General features: G+C 28.3%; 3 protein-coding genes across 3 annotated transcripts; 2 read left to right on the top strand and 1 right to left on the bottom strand.

Annotated features, from left to right (window-relative positions):
* Positions 1-77: 77 nt before the first annotated feature.
* LOC149062594 (immunomodulatory peroxidase-like) lies at positions 78-2,805 on the top strand. The gene is made up of 5 exons (XM_089217655.1): positions 78-640; positions 1,766-1,919; positions 2,070-2,246; positions 2,318-2,507; positions 2,577-2,805. The coding sequence occupies exons 1-5, from the start codon at positions 78-80 to the stop codon at positions 2,759-2,761; spliced, it is 1,269 nt and encodes a 422-aa protein (XP_089073781.1). The 3' UTR covers positions 2,762-2,805.
* A 2,137-nt stretch (positions 2,806-4,942) lies between these two features.
* On the top strand, positions 4,943-7,428 carry LOC149062593 (uncharacterized). Its single transcript, XM_089215366.1, has 5 exons — positions 4,943-5,638; positions 5,735-5,863; positions 6,824-6,908; positions 6,972-7,197; positions 7,263-7,428. The coding sequence occupies exons 3-5, from the start codon at positions 6,842-6,844 to the stop codon at positions 7,426-7,428; spliced, it is 459 nt and encodes a 152-aa protein (XP_089071492.1). The 5' UTR covers positions 4,943-5,638; positions 5,735-5,863; positions 6,824-6,841.
* Positions 7,429-9,168: 1,740 nt separating this feature from the next.
* On the bottom strand, positions 9,169-16,653 carry LOC107169458 (protein argonaute-2-like). Its single transcript, XM_089215332.1, has 17 exons — positions 16,530-16,653; positions 16,136-16,416; positions 15,945-16,076; positions 15,701-15,875; positions 15,423-15,645; positions 15,215-15,362; positions 14,488-14,745; positions 14,212-14,366; positions 14,006-14,076; positions 13,832-13,945; positions 13,576-13,742; positions 13,333-13,517; positions 13,173-13,269; positions 12,286-12,392; positions 12,095-12,224; positions 11,826-12,025; positions 9,169-9,400 (listed from the first exon to the last, which is right to left on the bottom strand). Exons 1-17 carry the CDS (start codon positions 16,585-16,587, stop codon positions 9,292-9,294), a joined length of 2,610 nt encoding a protein of 869 aa, XP_089071458.1. The 5' UTR covers positions 16,588-16,653; the 3' UTR covers positions 9,169-9,291.
* Between the last annotated feature and the right edge of the window lie 4,960 nt (positions 16,654-21,613).

Genomic DNA, 21,613 nt, shown 5'->3' with positions numbered 1-21,613 from the left:
ATTATTAAATATTCACAACAGACTTTCTGGATTTAAAATAAATCATACAAATTATATTTGTAACCAATTTTTCGCAGATGAATCAAGCTACTCATTATTTAGATGGGTCGATGGTATACGGTTCGTCGGCGAAACGGACGTGGTCGCTGAGGACCAAATCGGATGGGCAATTGTTGACGAACATGGGGTGCTATAACAAAAACCAATGTGACACGTTACAGCCGCAGTATTTGCCACTGGAGGTCGTCGATTCGAACGCGTGCCAGTTTGGCAGTGGCACGTGCTATAAGACTGGCGATACTCGGGCAAACGAGCTGCCCCAAATGGCGGTGATGTACACTTTGTGGATGAGGGAACATAACCGGATGGCCAAACTTCTGTCCCATGTCAACCCGCATTGGGACGACGAACGTATTTTTCAAGAGGCTAGGAAAATTGTGATAGCGTCCATACAGCACATCACGTACGCCGAATGGTTGCCAGCGCTGCTAGGTCAAAACTTTATCAGGCGATCCGGACTTGAACTGTCAACGAATGGGTACAGTAAAGCGTACAACGAGAGCACTGACCCAAGCGTTAGCAACAGCTTCGCGACCGCTATATTACCGTTCGCTAATTCCATGATTAGCGAATCCATTAGGTTTGTGTAAACAGTATTTTATAATATTATTATCAATGTTTTCGTGGTCATGATTTAAAAAATAAATATGAACAAATTTAGTTAATGCTGGATTGGACAAATGTGCCATACTGAGTTTTTTTGCACTTTATCGGCTCACTTATAAAGCCATTATAAAGAACCATATAATTTGTTCATTTTTGAAAGGCAGGGGATTAACGAGTTAATATGTTCAAAGTTTAGTCATTTTAACTTAAATTTGTAGTTCATTGTTAACAAAAAATCGACTTATACTATTTGGAATATTCCCATTTTGTTGATAAATTAATTTTTAAAATGTATAGTATCCAAAGATTGTATTTATGCTGTCGTGAATTGTGATCATTTCAATTTGTATACCTATTTTAATCGTATAAAAAAAAGAATTATACATTCAAACCTACCTATAGCTTTTGTATTATACGTTGTTACATATATAATTCATATACGGTTAACGCTGTTATTAAAAATTGGTAGCAAACTAGAAATTTTGAATACCCTAGTCATTAAATACAAATCTAATATAATATATAAAATGTTATAGATTCTGAACTATAATTTTTTTTTTTTACCAATGCATATTCGTAGTGTTAGTTTCGCGTAAATATTTATTAATCTACATAATGAATTCATATGAACTCCATACAGTGTAATCATATTTCAATGCGTGTTTTTAAAATAATTTTATAACAATAGATTATTATCTTGAAAACTAGGCCGTTATACAATATATTAACTTATCGTTGTAATGTATGCAGAGGTACGATTTGCAAATGCTTGAAAATTTATCAGTTCGTTCTTTCTAAATATTATAAAATGACTCAAGATGCCATATAGGTGAATTAGATATATTTGAGATAGGTAAACTCAAACCATTTCTCTTACCATTTAAGAAGTTGTTTAAATATATTCCCAATCATAGGTACTTCATAAACAATATTGATTTAAATTTTATTGGCAAATGCCTATGACACTAAGATTGCACAAACCTGAAATTTGATTATAAATAATATAACAATATACTGAGATTTCGATTGATGTGTATTTGACATTTGTGCGAAAAAATAATCATCAAATTTATTAATTTTGATTGATATTGTTGTTTAGTTTGTATACGGAAGATCGAGAGTTCAACGGAAGTATTTCGCTAAAGGAACATTACAACCGACCGACTGATTTAGTATTGAATTATATAGATCAACTTGTCAGAGGGCTATCTACACAGAAGACACAAAAAGTCGATATGCTATTTACAAAAACGGTCGGTATTTAAAATACGATCAAAATAATGTAATTTCGTTTTTGTTTTTGTTTTTACACACAAATGATGGAGATGTACATATTATAATAGATTGTATTCAAAATATTTACCTACCTTATGTATAATATTATGTTTAAATATTTTTTTTAGCTTACGAATTACTTATACACTGTTCATCCAGAAAATTTGTTTGGGATGGATATTGTCAGCTTAGATTTGCAACGAAACCGCGATCACGGTATTCCAAGTTATACGAACTATAGAGAATATTGTGGACTAAAAGCAATAAGAGATGCACAAGATTTAGCCAAGATCATGGTGGACGGTGTAAGTTCAACCGTATTTGAAATATGTAATCGTCATATACCTCTTACTTTATTCCTGTATATTATGTATAGGCATCTGAAAAGTTATTGAAACAATACAAACATTGGACAAAAATAGAGCTATTGGTCGGTGCATTATTCGAGAAACACGAAGACGACGCAATGGTTGGTCCAACGATGAGGTGTATCATCAGAGAACAGTTCGTACGGACTAGAACTGCAGATAGACATTTTTACGATTTACCAAAAGTATTCAACGAATGTTAGTACACATTTGAAACATTTTGAATGAATGATTTTTATCTAAACAATTTTTTTTTTTTAATTCAAGATCAACTGACAGAAATCAGAAAAGTGACGCTTGCCAGAGTCTTTTGCGATAACAGCAATAATGTCACAACAATGCAGAAACAGGTATTTTTAGTACCCACAATGGATGATTTTATACATTGTGATTCCCAATTAATTCCGAAGATCAACATCAATCACTGGTCAGAAACAGTCGATACATTTTGAAAATTATATCAAACAAAATATTTATTTTAAGTGTTTAATGTCAATAAAACAACAGTAATAGTTTATAATAATTAAAAGTTTCTTTAATTTAATAATCAATCAGCATAATTTCAAAATTAGTTGAACCTTTTTGCATTTTACCTATACAGATCTATAGGTACAATGTTTACAAATCAATTTTTTAGACACTGAGCGATAATAATTTAATTTACACAATATATTAATTATATTAGGTATATAATTTAATTTACAATTTAAAAACAATATATATATATATAATATGTACCGCCTGATTTGCAGAAATAGTTAATAATTATTATTTACAAAACTCTCATTAATTAGGATTTTTTTTTTTTTACTTCTCTCGTTACTTTGAACTACTCATTAATTCGAACTCTCGGTACGGTAATATGAAGTTTTTCAACAGTCCCGTCAACTTCGAATCATCAATAGTCGATTGTATGATAATGTGTAGTTACCAATTTATTGAAATTTTATATTTATTGTCGCCTGTGGTGTAGTTATAACTGCTACCTAAATTTCATATTTATTGATTTCATTTATGAATTCATTAAACAGAAGATAATGATTTTTGTTTAAATAGATTTTGATGTGATTTCAACACATATACCTTAAGTTACAAATTATTAACTAAATATATATGTGTACCTACGTTAAACGTACGAATATCGGTTAACCTATGATTTAACGGTAAATCCCAGGTTTCACCGACTACTGTTAATTAATGTCCGAAATCCATTGATTTCGGTAAAACCTAGGAAACACAAAATTATTTGGTCCAACCACAAATAATTTGTATAGTTTTGATTTTTACAAATGTAATTTGGTAAATCTTAAGATAATCGATCATTGTTAGTAAAAGTACGGCATTTTTTATTAATAATTATTATTGTTGAAGTATATTAAGTACCTACTACATCAAAGACTACCTAGTATAATATATTATTAGATACACACATTTATAGTATTGCTATATATTATTACAACAAATTTATATTATTATTACATATTACCTACTGCTGTGTTAGTATATTAGATACGGTTATTAAAATGATCAAGTGGTTTAATTGATTGGCTGTATTCTTGTTTTTACGTGAGGTGCATCGTAGTCTGCAGACTATATTTTTTTTATACGCGCCACTGCATCTGAAAACTCATTTTCATTCTATATAGGTTATATTGTCGTTGATTCTCGTATATATTAATTTTACATGTGTTTTGCGTGTTTCTTAAGGGATATGGATCAAGATGTAATATTTTGCAGTTTATAGAGCCTATAATACAGACTATAGACGATGTTTTATTATTGAATTCACATTCTAAAGTTCTGGTACTCGATACACTATACAGCAGAGTGAATTCTTCGGTTATGTCTTTTGTATGTCCCGTTTACTCACATTAGAGCTTTTTGAATTCTGAACTATAATCAATATTATATATATATATATATTTATAAATTGTATTAAATAATTGTTTACAAATTTCGATTATTTACCAATTAAGTACTTTTTATTTTGTTTAACACGATTGTTGTTTTAAATTTCTGATAATGATCGAGTTATATATCATCAGTTGATGATCGGAAATATTAAACGAACGAGAGTAAAAATAAATAATAATTTCGATGCCGACGCATAACGGCCAACGGGCGCGTTGACGACTAATGTAATTCGCCGAAAACAAATTATTTGGTTATATTCATAAAACGAATGTGCAAATCAATTCGATTATAACTTGGGATGCGTGTTTCGACTTATTTTAATTTTTATACTGTACAAATGTGCACAGCGATTGTGTGCACTACTGCAACCACCATAATACACGGCGATACCGTCCCGTCGCGGACAACTGCCCAATTGTTTGGCCTTCAAAAAAAAAACCCCAATCCAAATATTATATTATTTTCATAATATTCTGAATTTATATTTTCATATTTTGAAAAATAATCTTAATAACACTACAGGCACTTAATTGTATTATTATGATTTCGTTTTTCAATGTTTCTTGAGTTCGGGTAGGTAGTACAAGTGCACTTGTACACATATACATATACACGAGCCGTACAAAAGATGCCAGATCGCCGGCGACCGGTACTCGTCCGTCGCGACTTTTCTTCCCGTCCCGCCTAGGCACTTGGACTTGGGGATGGGGGGAAGGGTTGGCGGTGTCGCATCGTTGTCATTCGTGGTGGTGGTTTATAGTAGACAGGTCGCTGCGGTACCTAGGGTTGCCAACCTTTGTAATTTCAAAAACTGGACACCTACTGAAAACATAACCTTATAAATATATTTTTTTTATTGGATTTTACTATATTTCTGATAATACGATATATAAGTTAAAGTATATAAAACTTGTAAATTATTTGAATAATTAATATAATAAATAAAGTTATTGTATATTAATTAAGCGATAATCTTTGTTACGATACAGTGGTTATACACTGAACAGGAACCAGAAAATCTAAACTGTCCAGTCGAAACCTGGACGGTTGGCAACCCTATGCGTACCGTGTCAGATTCGTGAACCGAACGAACGAAATTCTTATTTAAAATATAAAATATGTGATTCATTTATATTATGTTTGTATGGGAAATGTAGAGGTAGGATCGGTTATTTGTAGTAGGGTAGGTTTCAACACAATATGCTCATTGTTCGCCGATGGCCCGGCAGCGTATTTCAGGATACTAACTGATAGTGTCCGAAACTGGTTGGCATATGTAGCGTGTCTGTACACTACAATATTTCACTGATGATTCGCAAATACGCGCCCAGGCATGGGGAACCACTCGTATGACCACAAGCATCAGATTATCGACGTCGGATCGTCGCGCCGCCCCTACCACTGGGCCATAGTCGGTAAGAAACACGGCCAGTTATTAAAACGCACTCAGAACTCTCCGTCATACCACCTCGATAACGAATCGAAAACCCGAGGTATTAAAAATATTTCAGTTATTAGCCGAGGACTTTTAGTGCCTTAACGATACAATCAATACAAATTCAATCACACGACAGCAGTCAACGGAAAGAATAGAGCAGAATAAAATTCATAATATATTAAAGAAAACAATTTTATTCACGGTAAGTACCAAACGTTAATTTATAGAATAATAAGTAATATCGGCTATCGAGAATTTTATAATATCAGGTATGGTAGGACAAACAGCTGATGAGGCCTTAAATATATCTATTAAATTTAAAATCAAATATCCCACATTAAAATAAATAATTTGTTAATAGTTTTCAGATTTATGCCAGACATAAGTCGTTTATAGTATAGTATATAAAATAATAGCGAACAATAAAGCAGTTGATAGATTTGAAATTTTTTACAAAACCCAAAAATTAAACATACCCAACATTATTAATTAAACATGTAAATTGTTATGAATATCATGTCATGTTATTACATAATTAAAACAAAACAATTTTTAATTTAATTTTTGTAAACAGCTGAAATGGTAAAAAGCTAATTGTAGGTATACGCGAAGGATATTTACGTTGTTTAACTGCAGTCTGCAACTAAAATCGATGAATAAAGTATATAAAAACAGAAAATAATATTATTTTTATTAACTTTCAATTTTAATTTTTTACTATAGTATATTTATGCTAATTTATATCAGTATTTTAGTTATATTGTGTATTAAAATATTCATAGCAATCTCATTATTCAAAACATAGAATCATATTATAATAGTTAATAGTATCGATTAATCTATTAATACATTTTATCAGATGAAAATATTCACTAAATTTAATTTAATTAAATACACGAAAGTAATTAATTCTGAATACGACACATAAATAATAGTGAGTAGTGTCTATTATATTAAGATTATTTAAAAAAAAAAACTTCTAACAAATTTAACAAGCTGATATGTTAGTGATTAGTTTATGAGAAGTATATGATAATTAGTAAATGTATTTTAACGCAATCAATATTATTTATTTAACGTAATAATACAATAATTTATGTTAAATATTCAAAATTATAGTAATGATCAATAATAATAATACATATTGCTTTGATGATTACAGCTGATAATTATTAGCAGAATGAATTCCTTGACATCTATAAATCTGTTAATCTGTTTGTTGGCATTCTCATCATCATTTTGTAAAGGTATGAATAATAATTTTATTTGTTGTTTTGTACATGTACGTAATTTGAATTTGATAACCTTAGGAAACTGGTACCAAAATATCAAAATCGGTGAATTAGAAAAATATATTGATCATGCCAACAGTTTCGGAAATCATGATCTTGGTCAATATATTGGTATGGATATAGGAAGCCCGCCTCATGGACAACTGATCAATTCTCAGCTTTCCGAAAACGGATATTCAGTTTATTGGAATGCCGAAATTATTGCTAAAGCTTCGGACTACATAATTAGAAGCTACTGCCCTAAGTATAATCACACAATACATATATAAATAATAATTTTTATATGAATAAATTAAAATATCATTTCAGTTACTATGTTGGTAGTCAAGAACAATGTGCCAAAGACATATCGAAAGTGAAACTAGACAAGACTTCCTTGGGTCACAAGTGTTTGGCCATGTATTACAATGAAACTGCGTGTATACTGCGTGATTTTTTCGTATTTTGTCGAAATTCAAACTTTGAATGCTTATGAAAAAAAATTGTGACTGAATTTCTTTAATTTTTCCACTGCTATTGTAGCAATATATTAGGAACCTTGTATTAAATTTTCAAGCTTTTTACCTATTAAATAAATTTTTATCGATATTAATTTAAAAAAAACTAATAATGATCGAAAATTGCATATGCCTATAAATAGTTAAACTTCAGTCGAAATTTTTTTTAATTGCATGGTCGATAGAATATACTTATATAAACGTTCAGGGTAAATTTCATGTATCTATGGTAATTTGTTTTAAAGTTACATCAAAAACAAAATCGATTTTGTCGAAAACTGATTGTGCGTAAAAATTCCAGTTTTTTCCTTAATTTTTAGTTTGTTTATCCCGATTATTTAGAAAAATTTTAAGAATTTTATACTTTTGACCTTCCAAAGCACCAACTAGGTTCACTTTCTGATCGAATGAGGTACTGAAGTTAAAAATCGAAGCATTTTTACTGCCCAAAACCAAAACCCCAATATAGGTCCTCTCTCCGTCACATAGCTGGTTATTGAATGCCCTAAAACGTGATGACAGACACAAAAAAAAACTCATACACGCCATTGTAAAATTAATACATGATAATAATTGTTGATTCATCGTGTTATTACTTATTATCCACCAAATTATCAAATCAAACTATTAGTTTCTTATTATATTTTTATTAATTATTATTTTTATATAGGTAATATAAATTAATATTTTATATTTAAATACCTATATTAATATATGATCGATAATAGATAGTAATAAACGTACTGCTACTTAACAAAAAATAACTAATTATTTTTATGTACCTTTTTTTTCTAGACCAAAAAACATAAACCAACAGATTATGAAGTAGCAATTACTAATAATTTGTCAGATAGTAAAAAAATAAGTTATTAAATTGTTTATTTATCCTATTATCATTTATATATTAATTTAGCTAACTTAACTAGTTTTATTTAAAAAAAAATTCAAGTTTATAGTAAGAAACCATTTTATTATATTTACAGGAAGTTATGGTCAATAATGATGTCTATATATTAGATTATGCTTTTAAAACCATTAATGAAAATTTGGTAAAATATTTAACAATATATATTATTTTTTTCTTATAACTTTATAAGACTTCGAAATAATTTCAGGTAACTCATTGGTCACAAGATCGAACTTTTGAGCAGTCGCAATCAAAAAAAAAAAGAAGATACAGAAGCCTATAAAAGTTTATGGACAGTTTTTTAATTCTTAAAAATGATTCATAATAATATTTTAATTTTGATACGTTATTAACATGTATAAATAGATAATATAGACTAATATAAATACTGTATATTATCTAAAGTTGTTTATTATTTTTTTAATGTAGTCTATTATTTTATTATACATTTTTTTTTTAAATTTGATAGTAAAAAGTTGTATTATTTATGAACTTTATTAATTAAAAAAAAAATAATACATTATTAGATACTGATATTTGATACATAATACACACAGTGGCGTTTATAGGAATTAATTTTTGGGGGGAGGGTAAATAAAGGGTGACTCCCCTATATACGCAACGGCATTTTATACATTACACATGAAGGGTAAGCGTTTGTAATTAAGTCATAAAAGATTATTAAACTCTAAGTGTAATAATTTTTCGATTGGATTGAGAAAATTTTTTAAGGTAGGTATATAAATATATAAGTATATTCAAACTACTTTTAGGTACGTGTACCCATAAATTTATTTACCACTGAATATGTATAATATAAAAATATAATATAATAGGTATTAATCATTAATTAAAATTAAAGTTTTTTACAAAATTTTTATCACAATAAGTTTATGTATTGTGCAATAATATTTTTTTTTTCAATTTCGGTATTTCAAGCAAAATACATAACTTTCTTTGTATCGGCATGTACTGTGATAGCTGGCATCATTGCGACCAGTTTTTTATCTTCATTACAGCCAGATATATGTGATTCTTCACCACTAAAAAACAATAAGTTTGCTAGTATAAATAATTCATAAATAAACGTAATTATAAGCAATGTCAGTATGAATTTTTAAATTAAATAATTAGGATTTTATATAGAAAAATAATCGTATTATTTCGATTGCACTTAATACTTCCAAAAAGTCCAATATTAATACTCAGAATCAGTTTTTAACTAAGACCAGTGGCATTCGCAGGGAGGATAACACGCTGTAATCCTCTCTCAGTATCAGAATTTTTTTTTTAACTGTTGTGTTAATTAGTAAGTTAATTCATATACATAAAATTCACATGAATAACAAATAATACAGGGAGAACAACTACTATACAGTAGCAGTGCCGCAACTATAATTTTAAAGACCCAGGTGCAAGCTAATTTTAGTGGCCCCTTATTGTCAGTTGACAGTGGTGTCTAAATTTTGAGTCATTGATGAATTAATGAGCTATGATTTGATGGGAGGAGGGTATACAAAGTATTCAAATATCATACATCACAAAAAAATGTTTTTGCTACTTTCTCTTATAATTTCAACATCTACTCTACTTCAAAAGTTTTGAAACCCATAGAACAACTTAGTTGGAAACAGTGCATCTTTACAGTACCTATAATAAATTTTGTCAAGACTAACCAGCACAATTATCAAAAATAAATCAATATAGGCATTTTGTACCTACCTTATAAGTTATAACTAAGCAACTTAAATACTTTGTTTTCCAATTTTTTTAATTTATAATGTTTTTATATACCTACATAGTACATACAATAATTGAAAATAATATATTTTTATGTTTTAATATGCTAACTATGTAACAATAATTTCTCATTTTGGTTATTATATTTAAAAAGGTATATTAAGTATATAATATATGTCTGTGTTTGTGTGTATAATGTATATAAGATTATTTTTTAAATTAAAAAATTGCTGCTGTTTTTATAATAATAATATGTGAGTAATACATTTATTTATTGATTTATTGAATAAAAAAATTACAAATACTTATAAGTAATAATTAATAATATATTAGATAAAATATATTTAAACAACAAATTATTTAAGAACATTTTTTTTCTTGCTTTGTTGTTAACAAAATCATACATTATTTTATTTTTATCCAATTCATTTGTACAGTTTCGCTCAATGTTCAAAATACTTATATTTGTAAGGCGAACTTGTAGCAAGGAGTTTCTTAAGTAATTTTTAATAATTTTTATTTTGGAAAATGAACGGTCTGCATTTGCTACAGTGACCGGCAATGTTAAGAAAATAATATATGCACTGAAAATATCTTTGTAAATAGAGGCCACATCATTCTCCAATAGATACTGCAAAAGATTTTTTATGCTGTGGATTGTTTTAAGAGAATCTTTATATACATTTTTAATACATAACATTTGCCTAGTTATATCTGAACTGATGTCATTTTTATAAAATAGTTGAAAGTCGTAAGTTGCTTTTACAATATCATGTTCACTAGACTTCAAAATATTTCGAGGCACCAGAAAATTAAATTTGTTAGTGACTTCGTATAAACCTGTAAGTCTTTCTATAAGTTGGATGATCGCTGTATCTATGAGTGGTAATAATACTGTAACACGGAGATTTTCTTCATTTACATCAAGCCTCCTATAATTATAATTAATCTACTGACGAGTGATGAATGTGAGAAAGTTACGGTTGACGGTTCTGATAATAATTGCCTGATGAATGTTTATAAACACTATAAATAAACGCTATAATAAGTATACTTATTAATATTACTACATTATATAATCATATAATTTGTTGGGATTGGTGAGTTGGCTCGCATGGTGTTTCCAGTATGTATAAAAATAGCCTTTTAATTCAGACGAAATTGACATATACATATACATTTCAGGCTGATAAGGATTAATAATTTTTTTTTTTTTAATATTATATTTTAAAATTTTGCTCATATTTATTATAATATACGAAAAAAAAGTTCAAATAAATCTTAGGTCCCGATGCATTAATTTTGAAGGCCCATCAAGCGGTAGTTGCGGCACTATAGGTACAGTAGGTGTTGAGTGATCCCTAACATTTTAGTTTTCTCTACCAAAAAATGATAATATGCATCATAGGTGCAAACTCATTAAATAATTTTGTGTAAGGTCCAAAATTAAAGTTTTAAATATTTTTGGATTTTTATTTATACCACGAAAAGCTACACTGATAGCCTATTTTGTTTTAAAATAATTAATCAGAATACATTCTTGGAATCAAAAACTAATAAATAACAATTTTTCAATAACATCCTTAATCCTATTAATTCCAATTTGAATTAAAATAATTTTGGGTCAAGTAAACTCTCTCTCTCAAAAAAAAATTATAATAATAATAATAATAACCCTAATGAACTCTACAAAAATAATATTCAAATAGGTAAATTCAATAATGTTACCTGTCATGTTCTTTTTCGACTATGTGATATCTAGCTCTAAATGCAACTAAGTGAGCATAATAAGTTGGTGCAGGAATAGATACAGAACGTGTACATCTGACATAAGTGTGACATAATTGGTATGTTAAGCATTGCAATTCATCGGATTTAAAATGGTTGTCATCCCATAGAACATGGTAATGACTGGGCCGACTGGTTCCCTGTTAACATTTTTTATATTTAAACAAAATATATGCAAGTAAAAAACTATTATTACAAAATATTATTACCTGAATTCCCTGATGACTACATAAGTAAAAATCAAATTCTGTTGGATGTGTTATTCCAACATCAACTATTGTACCAGCTGGAACATTTCCAGATTTTCCCAATTGTTCCTTTCTATCAGCACAGAACAATCTAAAATAAAATACAATAATATATTAAATATATAAGACTTGAAATACTAAAAAAATCAAACCTGGTGTGATGACGTTTTTGAACCATTATAAAAGTTATTCCTGGTTTATAATCACCTGCTAACTTTATGCATGCCTCTCGAATAGCTGTCAATTCATGTTGTAAGACCTATGTCAATAGAAAATAATCACTTTAAGAAAACACATCAAAAAATAAATGATAATTTATGTGATATTTGAAAATCAATAATAATACAAAAATTAATTATATTTAAAAAAATGTGATGATGAAACATCAACGTTAAGACACTGTTAGCTTTCTCTCTCAGGCCCTTGCGCAACATAGAAATACGCATTCACGCATAATTGTTTTTTTTTAGGTTTTTCAGTTTTTGAGTTATTCTAAGAGTAAACTTGTCTTTCAAAAAAACTATAGAAAATAATCATTTTAGGGTACGACTTATCGATTTGTATAAAATATATTAACGAAATTTAAAAATTCATTTTAATTTACAATTTTTTTATTTTATTTTGAAAGTTGTATACAAAATCAAATCATTTTAAAATATAAAACTGGCATGACAAGCCCTCAAAAATATCTTCTATAATTTTTGTAATGGGTGATCTACTCCAAGTTCGCTCAAAATCATAAAAGCTATTTTACGTATGTATTTTATTTATGATGACCGTAGGTCTGATAAAAACATTAAATTGCGATGACATCCTTTTATATTTAATTTACCTATAATATAGCTATAAATAAGGTTGCTTTTACTTTGATATGTATATGTAATTATGTATACTAAACATATTGAGTACTTGAATATACTTCATTACTCAAGATACTGTTAGCTTTAAAACATAAAACTACAGTACAATACTAGAGACAAGTCCTTATTAAAAAGATAAATAAAAATGCTACCCTAGTATCTAATATATCTAAACATACATGAGAATACTGTCTTTCTGATACTCCATCCCGGTATAATATAATTCTATGAGGTTTATAACCTCCTGTACTCTTGTAAAACATGATCAGGAGTTCCCTAAAATTAAATATTATAATCAATATTACAATCATAACAAAGAAAATTTTATGTGCTACATACCAGACCATAGAACTAAGGTCTTGAATGAATTCTAGTCTGTGTTCTTGAAGACGTACAGTGGCGGCATAACGACTGGGATGTGCATCCATAGATCCTACTACTGCTGCAATGGATGGTTTTTTATGATCACCTAAAGGTTGATAAATTACATTTGCACCCAAAAATATCAATGGTTCACTAAATACCTAAATGATATAAATTAACTATTAATAGGAAACCAGTGATTTTTATAAGCTTATGTACTTTAGGTCTGATGCTTGGTACAAGAATGTTATTGATACCACCTAATTTCACATTGATCTTCAAACATAAATTGGACAGTGTTTGAGGTGACGGTTTATTAACATTTTTTGCTTGAACACATTGTGTAGCCATTCCTAAAACAGTGTCTCCAACTCTTTTGACTTCACCTAATTATAATAATTAATAAACATTTTATATTTTTATATTTGAATAAATTAAGCAGGAAACAAATTCTTAAAAAATAAAACTACAGTACCATATACTGGAGTTTTCCCTGGTAAAACAACGATTACAAGTTGTAATTTAGTGAATGTTGATTTTAAAAAACGGAACATAGGTTCTACTTGGTCAATCCCTGAGGCATATTTACCTATTAGAAAAAAAATACTTAGTCAAATAAAATTATATTTGTTACATATTTTATACTCACAAAAACATGGATGACCAATTATTGGCATGCCAGCATCGCTGCTTATACTTTGTAGTTTTGTTATAAAAAATCTATGCAATAAATAATATACAGTACATACTAATAAGAAAAATTACTATGAATTTTTAGACTTCTAGACACAATACATTGTTAAATTATTTAGTTCTTTCATTAATTATAATAATTATAAAATTATTTATAGTTACCTTAACGATTCTTCACGCACAATTCTTTGTGGTACAAAACAAGATATTGCCCAATTATGAATTTCAACACCTGCAAAGAATTGTTTGCCTCTCATATCCCAAACACCATTATTTGGTGTTGCTTGTTGTTTAGTCTCTTGGACATTTAATTCTCCCTAAAACCGATATAATTTATATAATTAAACAAGCACTATTTAAAAAATATTTTTTTAGTAATGGATTCTTATTAAAATTTAATAAAGTGTACTCATTGTACAAAAATCTGGATATATTTACCAGAATAGGCAGAGTTGGTCCTCCATATTGTAATTTTGGTGGTGGTAAAACACGACCATGCACTTTTGTCATGCTATTTGATATGCCAAGACCAAATTCTTGTAAATATGAGTCATTATTAAAATCAGCTCTATGAACTAAGGAATTAATATCTTGTTCACGATTAGGAGCATTTCTTGCAGTTTCCTTAATCATAGTTGATGTTTGCAAGTCGGTTAATTTTTTAACACACCGTTGACCCGCTACAATATTACAAACCTTTAAAAAGAAGTTTACAGTGGTTACTACATGCTACTGCCAAACACAGATCAACATTATATTCTTGTTTAACATCACATATCATATACTGTGATTAGTGTGATCTTATATGTAAACTTTATAATAAATATGTTATTTAAGTTACAACAACTGTTTTACCCGATACACATAGAACAAATTAAATAAGATTTAAATAAAATGTATCGTTTTATGTAGAATTAAGTAATAATCTTAATTAATTGTGCATTTGTATACTTGTTTCTGATTAATTTTTATGTAGAACAATTAAAATAACAGGTGCATGCGAAACCCTATAATTTTATTAAAGTTAGATAGATCATAATATATTATAAAGCATATTAGTATATATTGATTAGTAGCTGAATTATAATTCAAAAGTAATTAAATACTATACTTTTACGGTTTATTCAAAATATATTTATCCGCCAAATAAACATAATAAACAAACCTCTAAAGGAAGATATACTTGTAGATGTTCCTCTCCAACTTGAAGACATGGTAAATGTGAATAACGTAGTTTCAACTTGTATTTGTCTAAGAAATATTTAGCTACTGTGCATTCTACTTTACAACCATTTTCCAATAGCATTGGAAAACTAAAAATGGATTCGAAGAATGTATTGCAATGTAAAGTAGTTTCAAGACTATTTACTTACGATTGTATTTGAGCTGGTCTTTTTGTAACATTACAAACTCTATATTTCCTTCGCTTTTCTCCGCAATGTGTAACTTCTACTTTAAGACCTTTAATTTCTTTTGCAAATTTAACTCTTTGTGAATCTAATAATGGCTTTTTTTGTTGATCGATATCTTTAATATCCAACACTTCACACATGAATTCTATCACAAGCTGACTTTTATAAAAAGCTGTTGCTGACACTAAAAAAAAAAAAATACGTAAATGAAGATAAGTTCATTTTATTTAAATAATTACCGTCAACATTAAGCATCATTTTCCATTTAGATGGCTGGAATGACTGGTGAAAACCAAACCAGACTTCTCTACCATCACCTAATGGGTGATAATATTCTTTTGGTGGAGAAAAAAATGACCGGCCTATAGGTGTATAGGTCATTGATGGAAATTGTCGCATGACTACGTCTAAGGCCTACACAAAACAAATAAATGATAAATCATTAATTATCAAATAAAAGTTATTAGAATAAGATGAACTAACCATAACAGCATCATATGGTATTTGTTTAGTGCGGCATTTTAATGCTTCATCCAAAGCAAATAATGATACTTGAGCTAACCATTTGATATTAACATGGAATGCTTTATCTCTAGCGTCACCGGGCAATGTAACCTAAAATCCAAATTAATAAAATTAAATGTTATCACAATACAATTTAAAAATATATATACTTCTAATTCAACTTGATCGTTTCCAATAGGTAATGGATCTTTTGTGTATAAGTTTTTACGACCATCAAATACAGGACGAAGATTACCAAATAGTTCACTGTACGTATGAACCATAATTTCAATAATTTCACGGTTGATTTTTCGAGGACAATTATTTGGTTGAATATTGATGTCATAATGATGTAAAAAACCACGTCGCATTGATATTTTAAAATGATTAGAACGAAGTACAATTGATCGGCCTTCTCGTCCTAAATTTGGTCGGCAAGGACAGTTGAATACTGTGAATTAATAACAAATAATTTGTAATGGTAAATAGTTCATAAATAAGCAAAAACCCTATGTTATTAAAAATAAACATTAAAAAATTTAGATTATTATAATTCAATTTTACCTGGTACATCAACTGGTTGTGTTTCCAGTGCAGAATCCTGAGGTTGAAGAACGCTCATTGCTTCAGGTGTATTAATTGACACTGGGGCTACAACAGGTGGCTCAGGAACTAGAACATTCAGACAATTATGGTTTTATAGATAACTATAGCAGATTCCCGTTGCCTGTTAAAAATACCCACTCTATATGATTAAAAATGTTTGGTTAATTCATCGTTTATACCTACCCGGCTAGTCATAATCAAAACTTCCCGTGACAAATTCTCGTGTGTTTACCCTATCTTAATATCCATTATAGATAGTTAAAATATTAATTGTATATCATTGTTAATAATAATGCAATACATTAAATACATAATTTTATCAAGATGAAATAAGGGGTTAAGTGACAAGTAATATTTCTCAGAATTCGGGAAATTATTAATATCCATTCTAAAATAAAATTGTTCAATAAAATTTTTTTTTGATAGAACCACTACTCTGATTAGAGTAATTACCACCCAAGAAAAAATCTTATAAAATTTTTATTTTTCAGCGAATTTTTTCAATCCTTTAATGCAAACTACAAACCTATTTAAATAACGAAATTGAGTGAAACAAAACGACATCAAAGGGTCGAAGATCGTAAGCGTCGACGGAAGCTTTTCTAACTTTCAGCTAGTGAATTTTAAAAATGATTGATTTATGCCACATTTTTTTTTACCCCTAAAATTACAAACAGCTTAAGACACCACAGTAATCTCGTTAACGCGATATTATTCTAGGAATAAAACTCATTATCTTTATTGCTTTGTTGATCAATCCTCACATAAAGGTATGTGTTAAGAAATAAGAACCACTGTTTTAAATATTACTGTAATAGACAGTTAAGTAATATTGTTTATATTTATACGTGTAAGCAGTCACCGGTCTCTAAAAATTTGCTGTAAGCCTTCGAGATCAGAACACCGGCCTAGATATCTCACGCACATAACGGGTAAGCGCGACAGTCTAGTGCTAGACACAGAGTATTCAAATTGTTTAGAACCTATAAAGCCTTTTTCATTAATTGAGTTGTAAGTTATTTATTTAATTTCAAATATATAAAGTAATTAGTTCGAAAGTGTAAGTTATTATATTTGTGCGTGGACATCTTTGGATGGTCCATAACATTTTTTGTGGCAGTGGCGGGATTCGAACTCACGTCCCCGAGGAAACTGATATCGAAACTTGGATCGTCCGTCACATATGTGAAATGAGCGTATGTTTGTGTGTCAGTGTTTGTAAGCATATAGCGTTTGTACTCACGTTGGCCGACAGGATACATGGTTTGTTCTGGTTATTACAACGGCAGCAATCTTGAACGCTTATCGTTCGCGTCAGACATCATTAGTGACGAGTATAAACTGAACAGTATATTTATATGTATTTATTATGTAATAAAAATTTGAAATACGGAAAATCGTAACAATCTGATACTGAATACATTATGTTTTTTAAAAAAAAATTGACGCTAAAAAGATAATGGCGGAGAATAATTAAATTAAAAAAACCATGACTGACCGTGTTATGACACGCACGTAGATGATCCAAGCATGACGACCAGTGTTTCCCAATTGGTATTCGTTTTGCTGCGTCGGCTCGGCCATCGTCAACTCAGTGGAAATGAAACATAATGGCTGGCGTGTGGGTTGTCACCACTAACGCAGTATGTGGGCGCGGTGGAAACTATAACCTCAATCCTTGGGGGCGACTACTGCGTCACGGTAGAAAGAAAACTGCTTACTCATGATTACAGACTGAGAAAGAGTGGATTGATAACGATTTGGTGGGAAAGTGACGGGGAGCCGGGCCACAATATTGTTTTGGTACCTTCTACCCTTCCCCTCTAAGATTAGTATAATATAGCCAACATAAACACAGAAAACCAGTTACCTACTGTACTTGGAGGAAAAAGTAGCGATCACTAATTTCTCCAAGGGAATTATTCTAATATACCCGTTGTGTATTATTTAGCATTATTATTTCAGTTATGTGATTTATTGTTTTGTATCTAAGTGTGGTAATATTTTTACATTTTATTAGTTATTACATGTCATTTTATTATAGGTATATTTATGGTATTATAATTAATGGGTTATTTATTTTTTCGAATAGTCCAGCGGAAACATACATATTATGCAACATATTGTGTATTTAAATCATATTGTACCTACAACCGTAATAAATTCCTGGTTTCTAAACGTATTTTATTAAAATGCAGTGAACTTAATTTAAAAATAATTTTGTAAACTATAAAATATTTATACCTACCTATTAATATGTATATATGTATATAAATGTATTTATTTATTTATATTGGATAACATATTTATTTTAAATACCAACCCATATTTGTTGTATTGTTTAATACTGTCAAGCAGGAATTCATTTTGAATAGAATCAATTTAAAATAAAATTACTAACAGTGCACAAGGTACAACATTATTTATAGTTACTTCTAACAATAAATAAATATACTACATAATATTGGCAATAGTACACCTATAACTATGTTTATCTACTGCAGGCGAAATTGTGATAACCAGGGCTAGGATTTGTATGCAAGAGCATGTTTTTTTTTTTTGCAACTTCTGGTTATTGCAGACTATGTCAGTAATGTCCACGAATCACCTAATGATGAGATATAAATGGTGGTGTTTTTATTAGGTAATATTTTATTCGGGTGATTTTTTAACAATCATTCGAATAAAAATATATGTATTCGAATAATTTTAAACTATATGATTATTTGAATAAAAAGTTATTTGACTAAATTTCAAACATAGTTATTCAAATTATTTTCATTTATTTTATTTGGGTAAACATATGGTTTGGTTATTTAAACCAAGAAACATATTTTAAATTATAGTGGGCACTGTATATTAATTTACACGATTGATAATCTTATTTTATTAGGAAAAATGCAAAATATTAAAAATCAAAAAATATATCTATAGAGATATAAAAAACTAGATAATCATAATTTAGTGATATTATATTATGAATAATATATTCTTTAAGGTATTCTTATTATATCATAAAAAAAAGTTGTAATAAAATATTAAAATAATTGGCAGGTACTAGTACAACTTATAAGTAGGTACCTACCTTGTACAATGGGCATATGCCATATGGGCGATATGGCACAGTGTATGTGCTAATGCCCAATAGGATAAAACGATATTTTAGTGTGCCGTGTTGGCAAGGATAAAATTATAAAACTTATAGTATAATTCTTGGTAAATAATCTTAAACTGGCAGAAAAAGTAAAGTAAAATAAAATAATTTTTTTAAATACCTATATTTGACTTATATTAAACATGTTGTTTAGTATCTTGATTTAACTGTATGTGTTATATGTTCAATATAATTAGAAATGGTAAGAAACACTTGTCCACCAGAAACTACAAATAGAGAATTAAGATATAGGTACATGTCATGGTTTTAATATGCTATTATTGCTATTGGCAGGTGTAGGAATGGATGTACAAAATTTGTCTGAAAATTACAATAATTTTAACCTTTATTTATATTATTATAACTAATCATTATCGACAAAACTTTGATTTTTGTTACTTAAATGCATATAAATTATACAAAATAATGGTTATAACTTTGGTTACAGTTTAAATCAATTTTTATGCAATACAGCTACATCTTAAAGTATGACAGTTTTGTCTTTACTTAAAAAATTGTAGAAGACCACAACCTTAACTTTTAGGGTTTAAGAGAGCATTTCATAATATTTATTTGAAAAAGTCATGTAGTAAAGCATGTTAGGAACTAGCAAGTATTTATTTATTTTTAGCTTCAACTGCATAGGTAAAGAATTCTTTAAAACATCTTAGTTTTAAACTTTAAATCACTTTTATTTTATTAAGATGTGAAGTCTTGTTCTATAAACTATTAAGACACATTTAGAAAATATTTAATTAAATTAATATTTTTTTTTTCATATAATCACATTACCTAGGTCCCGTAGTGTTCATAATTTTTTATTGATCATACTAATATCGTAGGTACTCGATTTTACGTTCAGAAGCTTACATAGCAATATAATAGCTGTAGTATATTTAAGATTGGAATGTGTTTTCAAATAAAATAAGAACCTTTGTGTACTTTATTTGTAGTTTATAGTTATAAAAAATATCTTTTACAAGACTACCAGATGAACACATTGTGTGGAGTGAGCAACTATAAAATAAGTATTAAAGATCTTATAATATATTATATGATTCATATTCATATACTATATTTAAGTATTCGAATGTGTATACAGTATACCTAACTTTTTTTTAACTAATGTTATTGCCAGATTTCAATGAGAGTGGTAAAATATAGATATAAACTTTTAACAAATAATAGTTGGATGTTTTCACATTTAACATAACAAACCTATCCTAACCATAAATGATATATTACTAAACTTATGATAAAACCTAATTGTTGAAATCTATTTATTAAAACAAGAACAAAACTTAAAAAATTAACTTTAGATCAGACATAATCAGACGTCAGTTAAATTTATAAAATAATAAAACAATATGATAGTATAATATGTTTGTATTATAATATACAGATCAAATACCGCTTGCAACAAATATAGCATAATAATAATTAGTTTAATTTAAAAAAAAAAATATGACGACACAAAAAAATTGTTAATATAATTAATACCAATAATATTAAATTTCAAATTATAATAAAATATACAATGTTCAAAAAGTTTTGAAAATATATTGTACTAAATTTTAAATTTCCTATAGGCTATAACTTGATGTAAACTTTGTGGTTGTGAATTTTGTTATTAGTTGTATACACAACATTATCATTTATAATAAAATAGTCTTATTTCAAATGGTTATACTTTCATTGTTCTCATTAAATAATTAATGATTTTTAAGTTGAGGTAAAATTATAGAAAGTTAAGTCATCAAATAAATCAGTATGTAAGACTTCAAATCTAAATTTGGCTTAAAGTTTAGTTAACTATCTATATAAAATTAACTATTAAGAATAGTTGAATGCAATTGCTGCTTATGTATTGTGAGATTAATTAAGATGC

The sequence above is a fragment of the Diuraphis noxia genome, unplaced genomic scaffold (genome assembly GCF_037042655.1).
Source record: "Diuraphis noxia isolate RWA-SAM2 unplaced genomic scaffold, SU_Dnox_SAM2 contig0001, whole genome shotgun sequence".
In the NCBI taxonomy this organism is placed as follows: Eukaryota; Metazoa; Arthropoda; class Insecta; order Hemiptera; family Aphididae; genus Diuraphis; species Diuraphis noxia.
This window is presented reverse-complemented; position numbering and strand designations above follow the sequence as displayed.

Bases quoted from the DNA above. Each gene is read 5' to 3' on its own strand.
- LOC149062594 (XM_089217655.1), top strand. From the start codon at position 78: ATGAATCAAGCTACTCATTATTTAGATGGGTCGATGGTATACGGTTCG. The intron at 2,247-2,317 runs GTAAGTTCAACC...TATTATGTATAG, and splicing joins CCAAGATCATGGTGGACGGT to GCATCTGAAAAGTTATTGAA. The intron at 2,508-2,576 runs GTTAGTACACAT...TTTTAATTCAAG, and splicing joins ACCAAAAGTATTCAACGAAT to ATCAACTGACAGAAATCAGA.
- LOC149062593 (XM_089215366.1), top strand. From the start codon at position 6,842: ATGAATTCCTTGACATCTATAAATCTGTTAATCTGTTTGTTGGCATTC. The intron at 6,909-6,971 runs GTATGAATAATA...TGATAACCTTAG, and splicing joins CTCATCATCATTTTGTAAAG to GAAACTGGTACCAAAATATC. The intron at 7,198-7,262 runs GTATAATCACAC...ATATCATTTCAG, and splicing joins ATTAGAAGCTACTGCCCTAA to TTACTATGTTGGTAGTCAAG.
- LOC107169458 (XM_089215332.1), bottom strand. From the start codon at position 16,587: ATGAGCGTTCTTCAACCTCAGGATTCTGCACTGGAAACACAACCAGTT. The intron at 15,876-15,944 runs GTTAGTTCATCT...TGTTTTGTGTAG, and splicing joins TACCATATGATGCTGTTATG to GCCTTAGACGTAGTCATGCG. The intron at 13,270-13,332 runs GTATGTAGCACA...ATTTAATTTTAG, and splicing joins GACCTTAGTTCTATGGTCTG to GGAACTCCTGATCATGTTTT.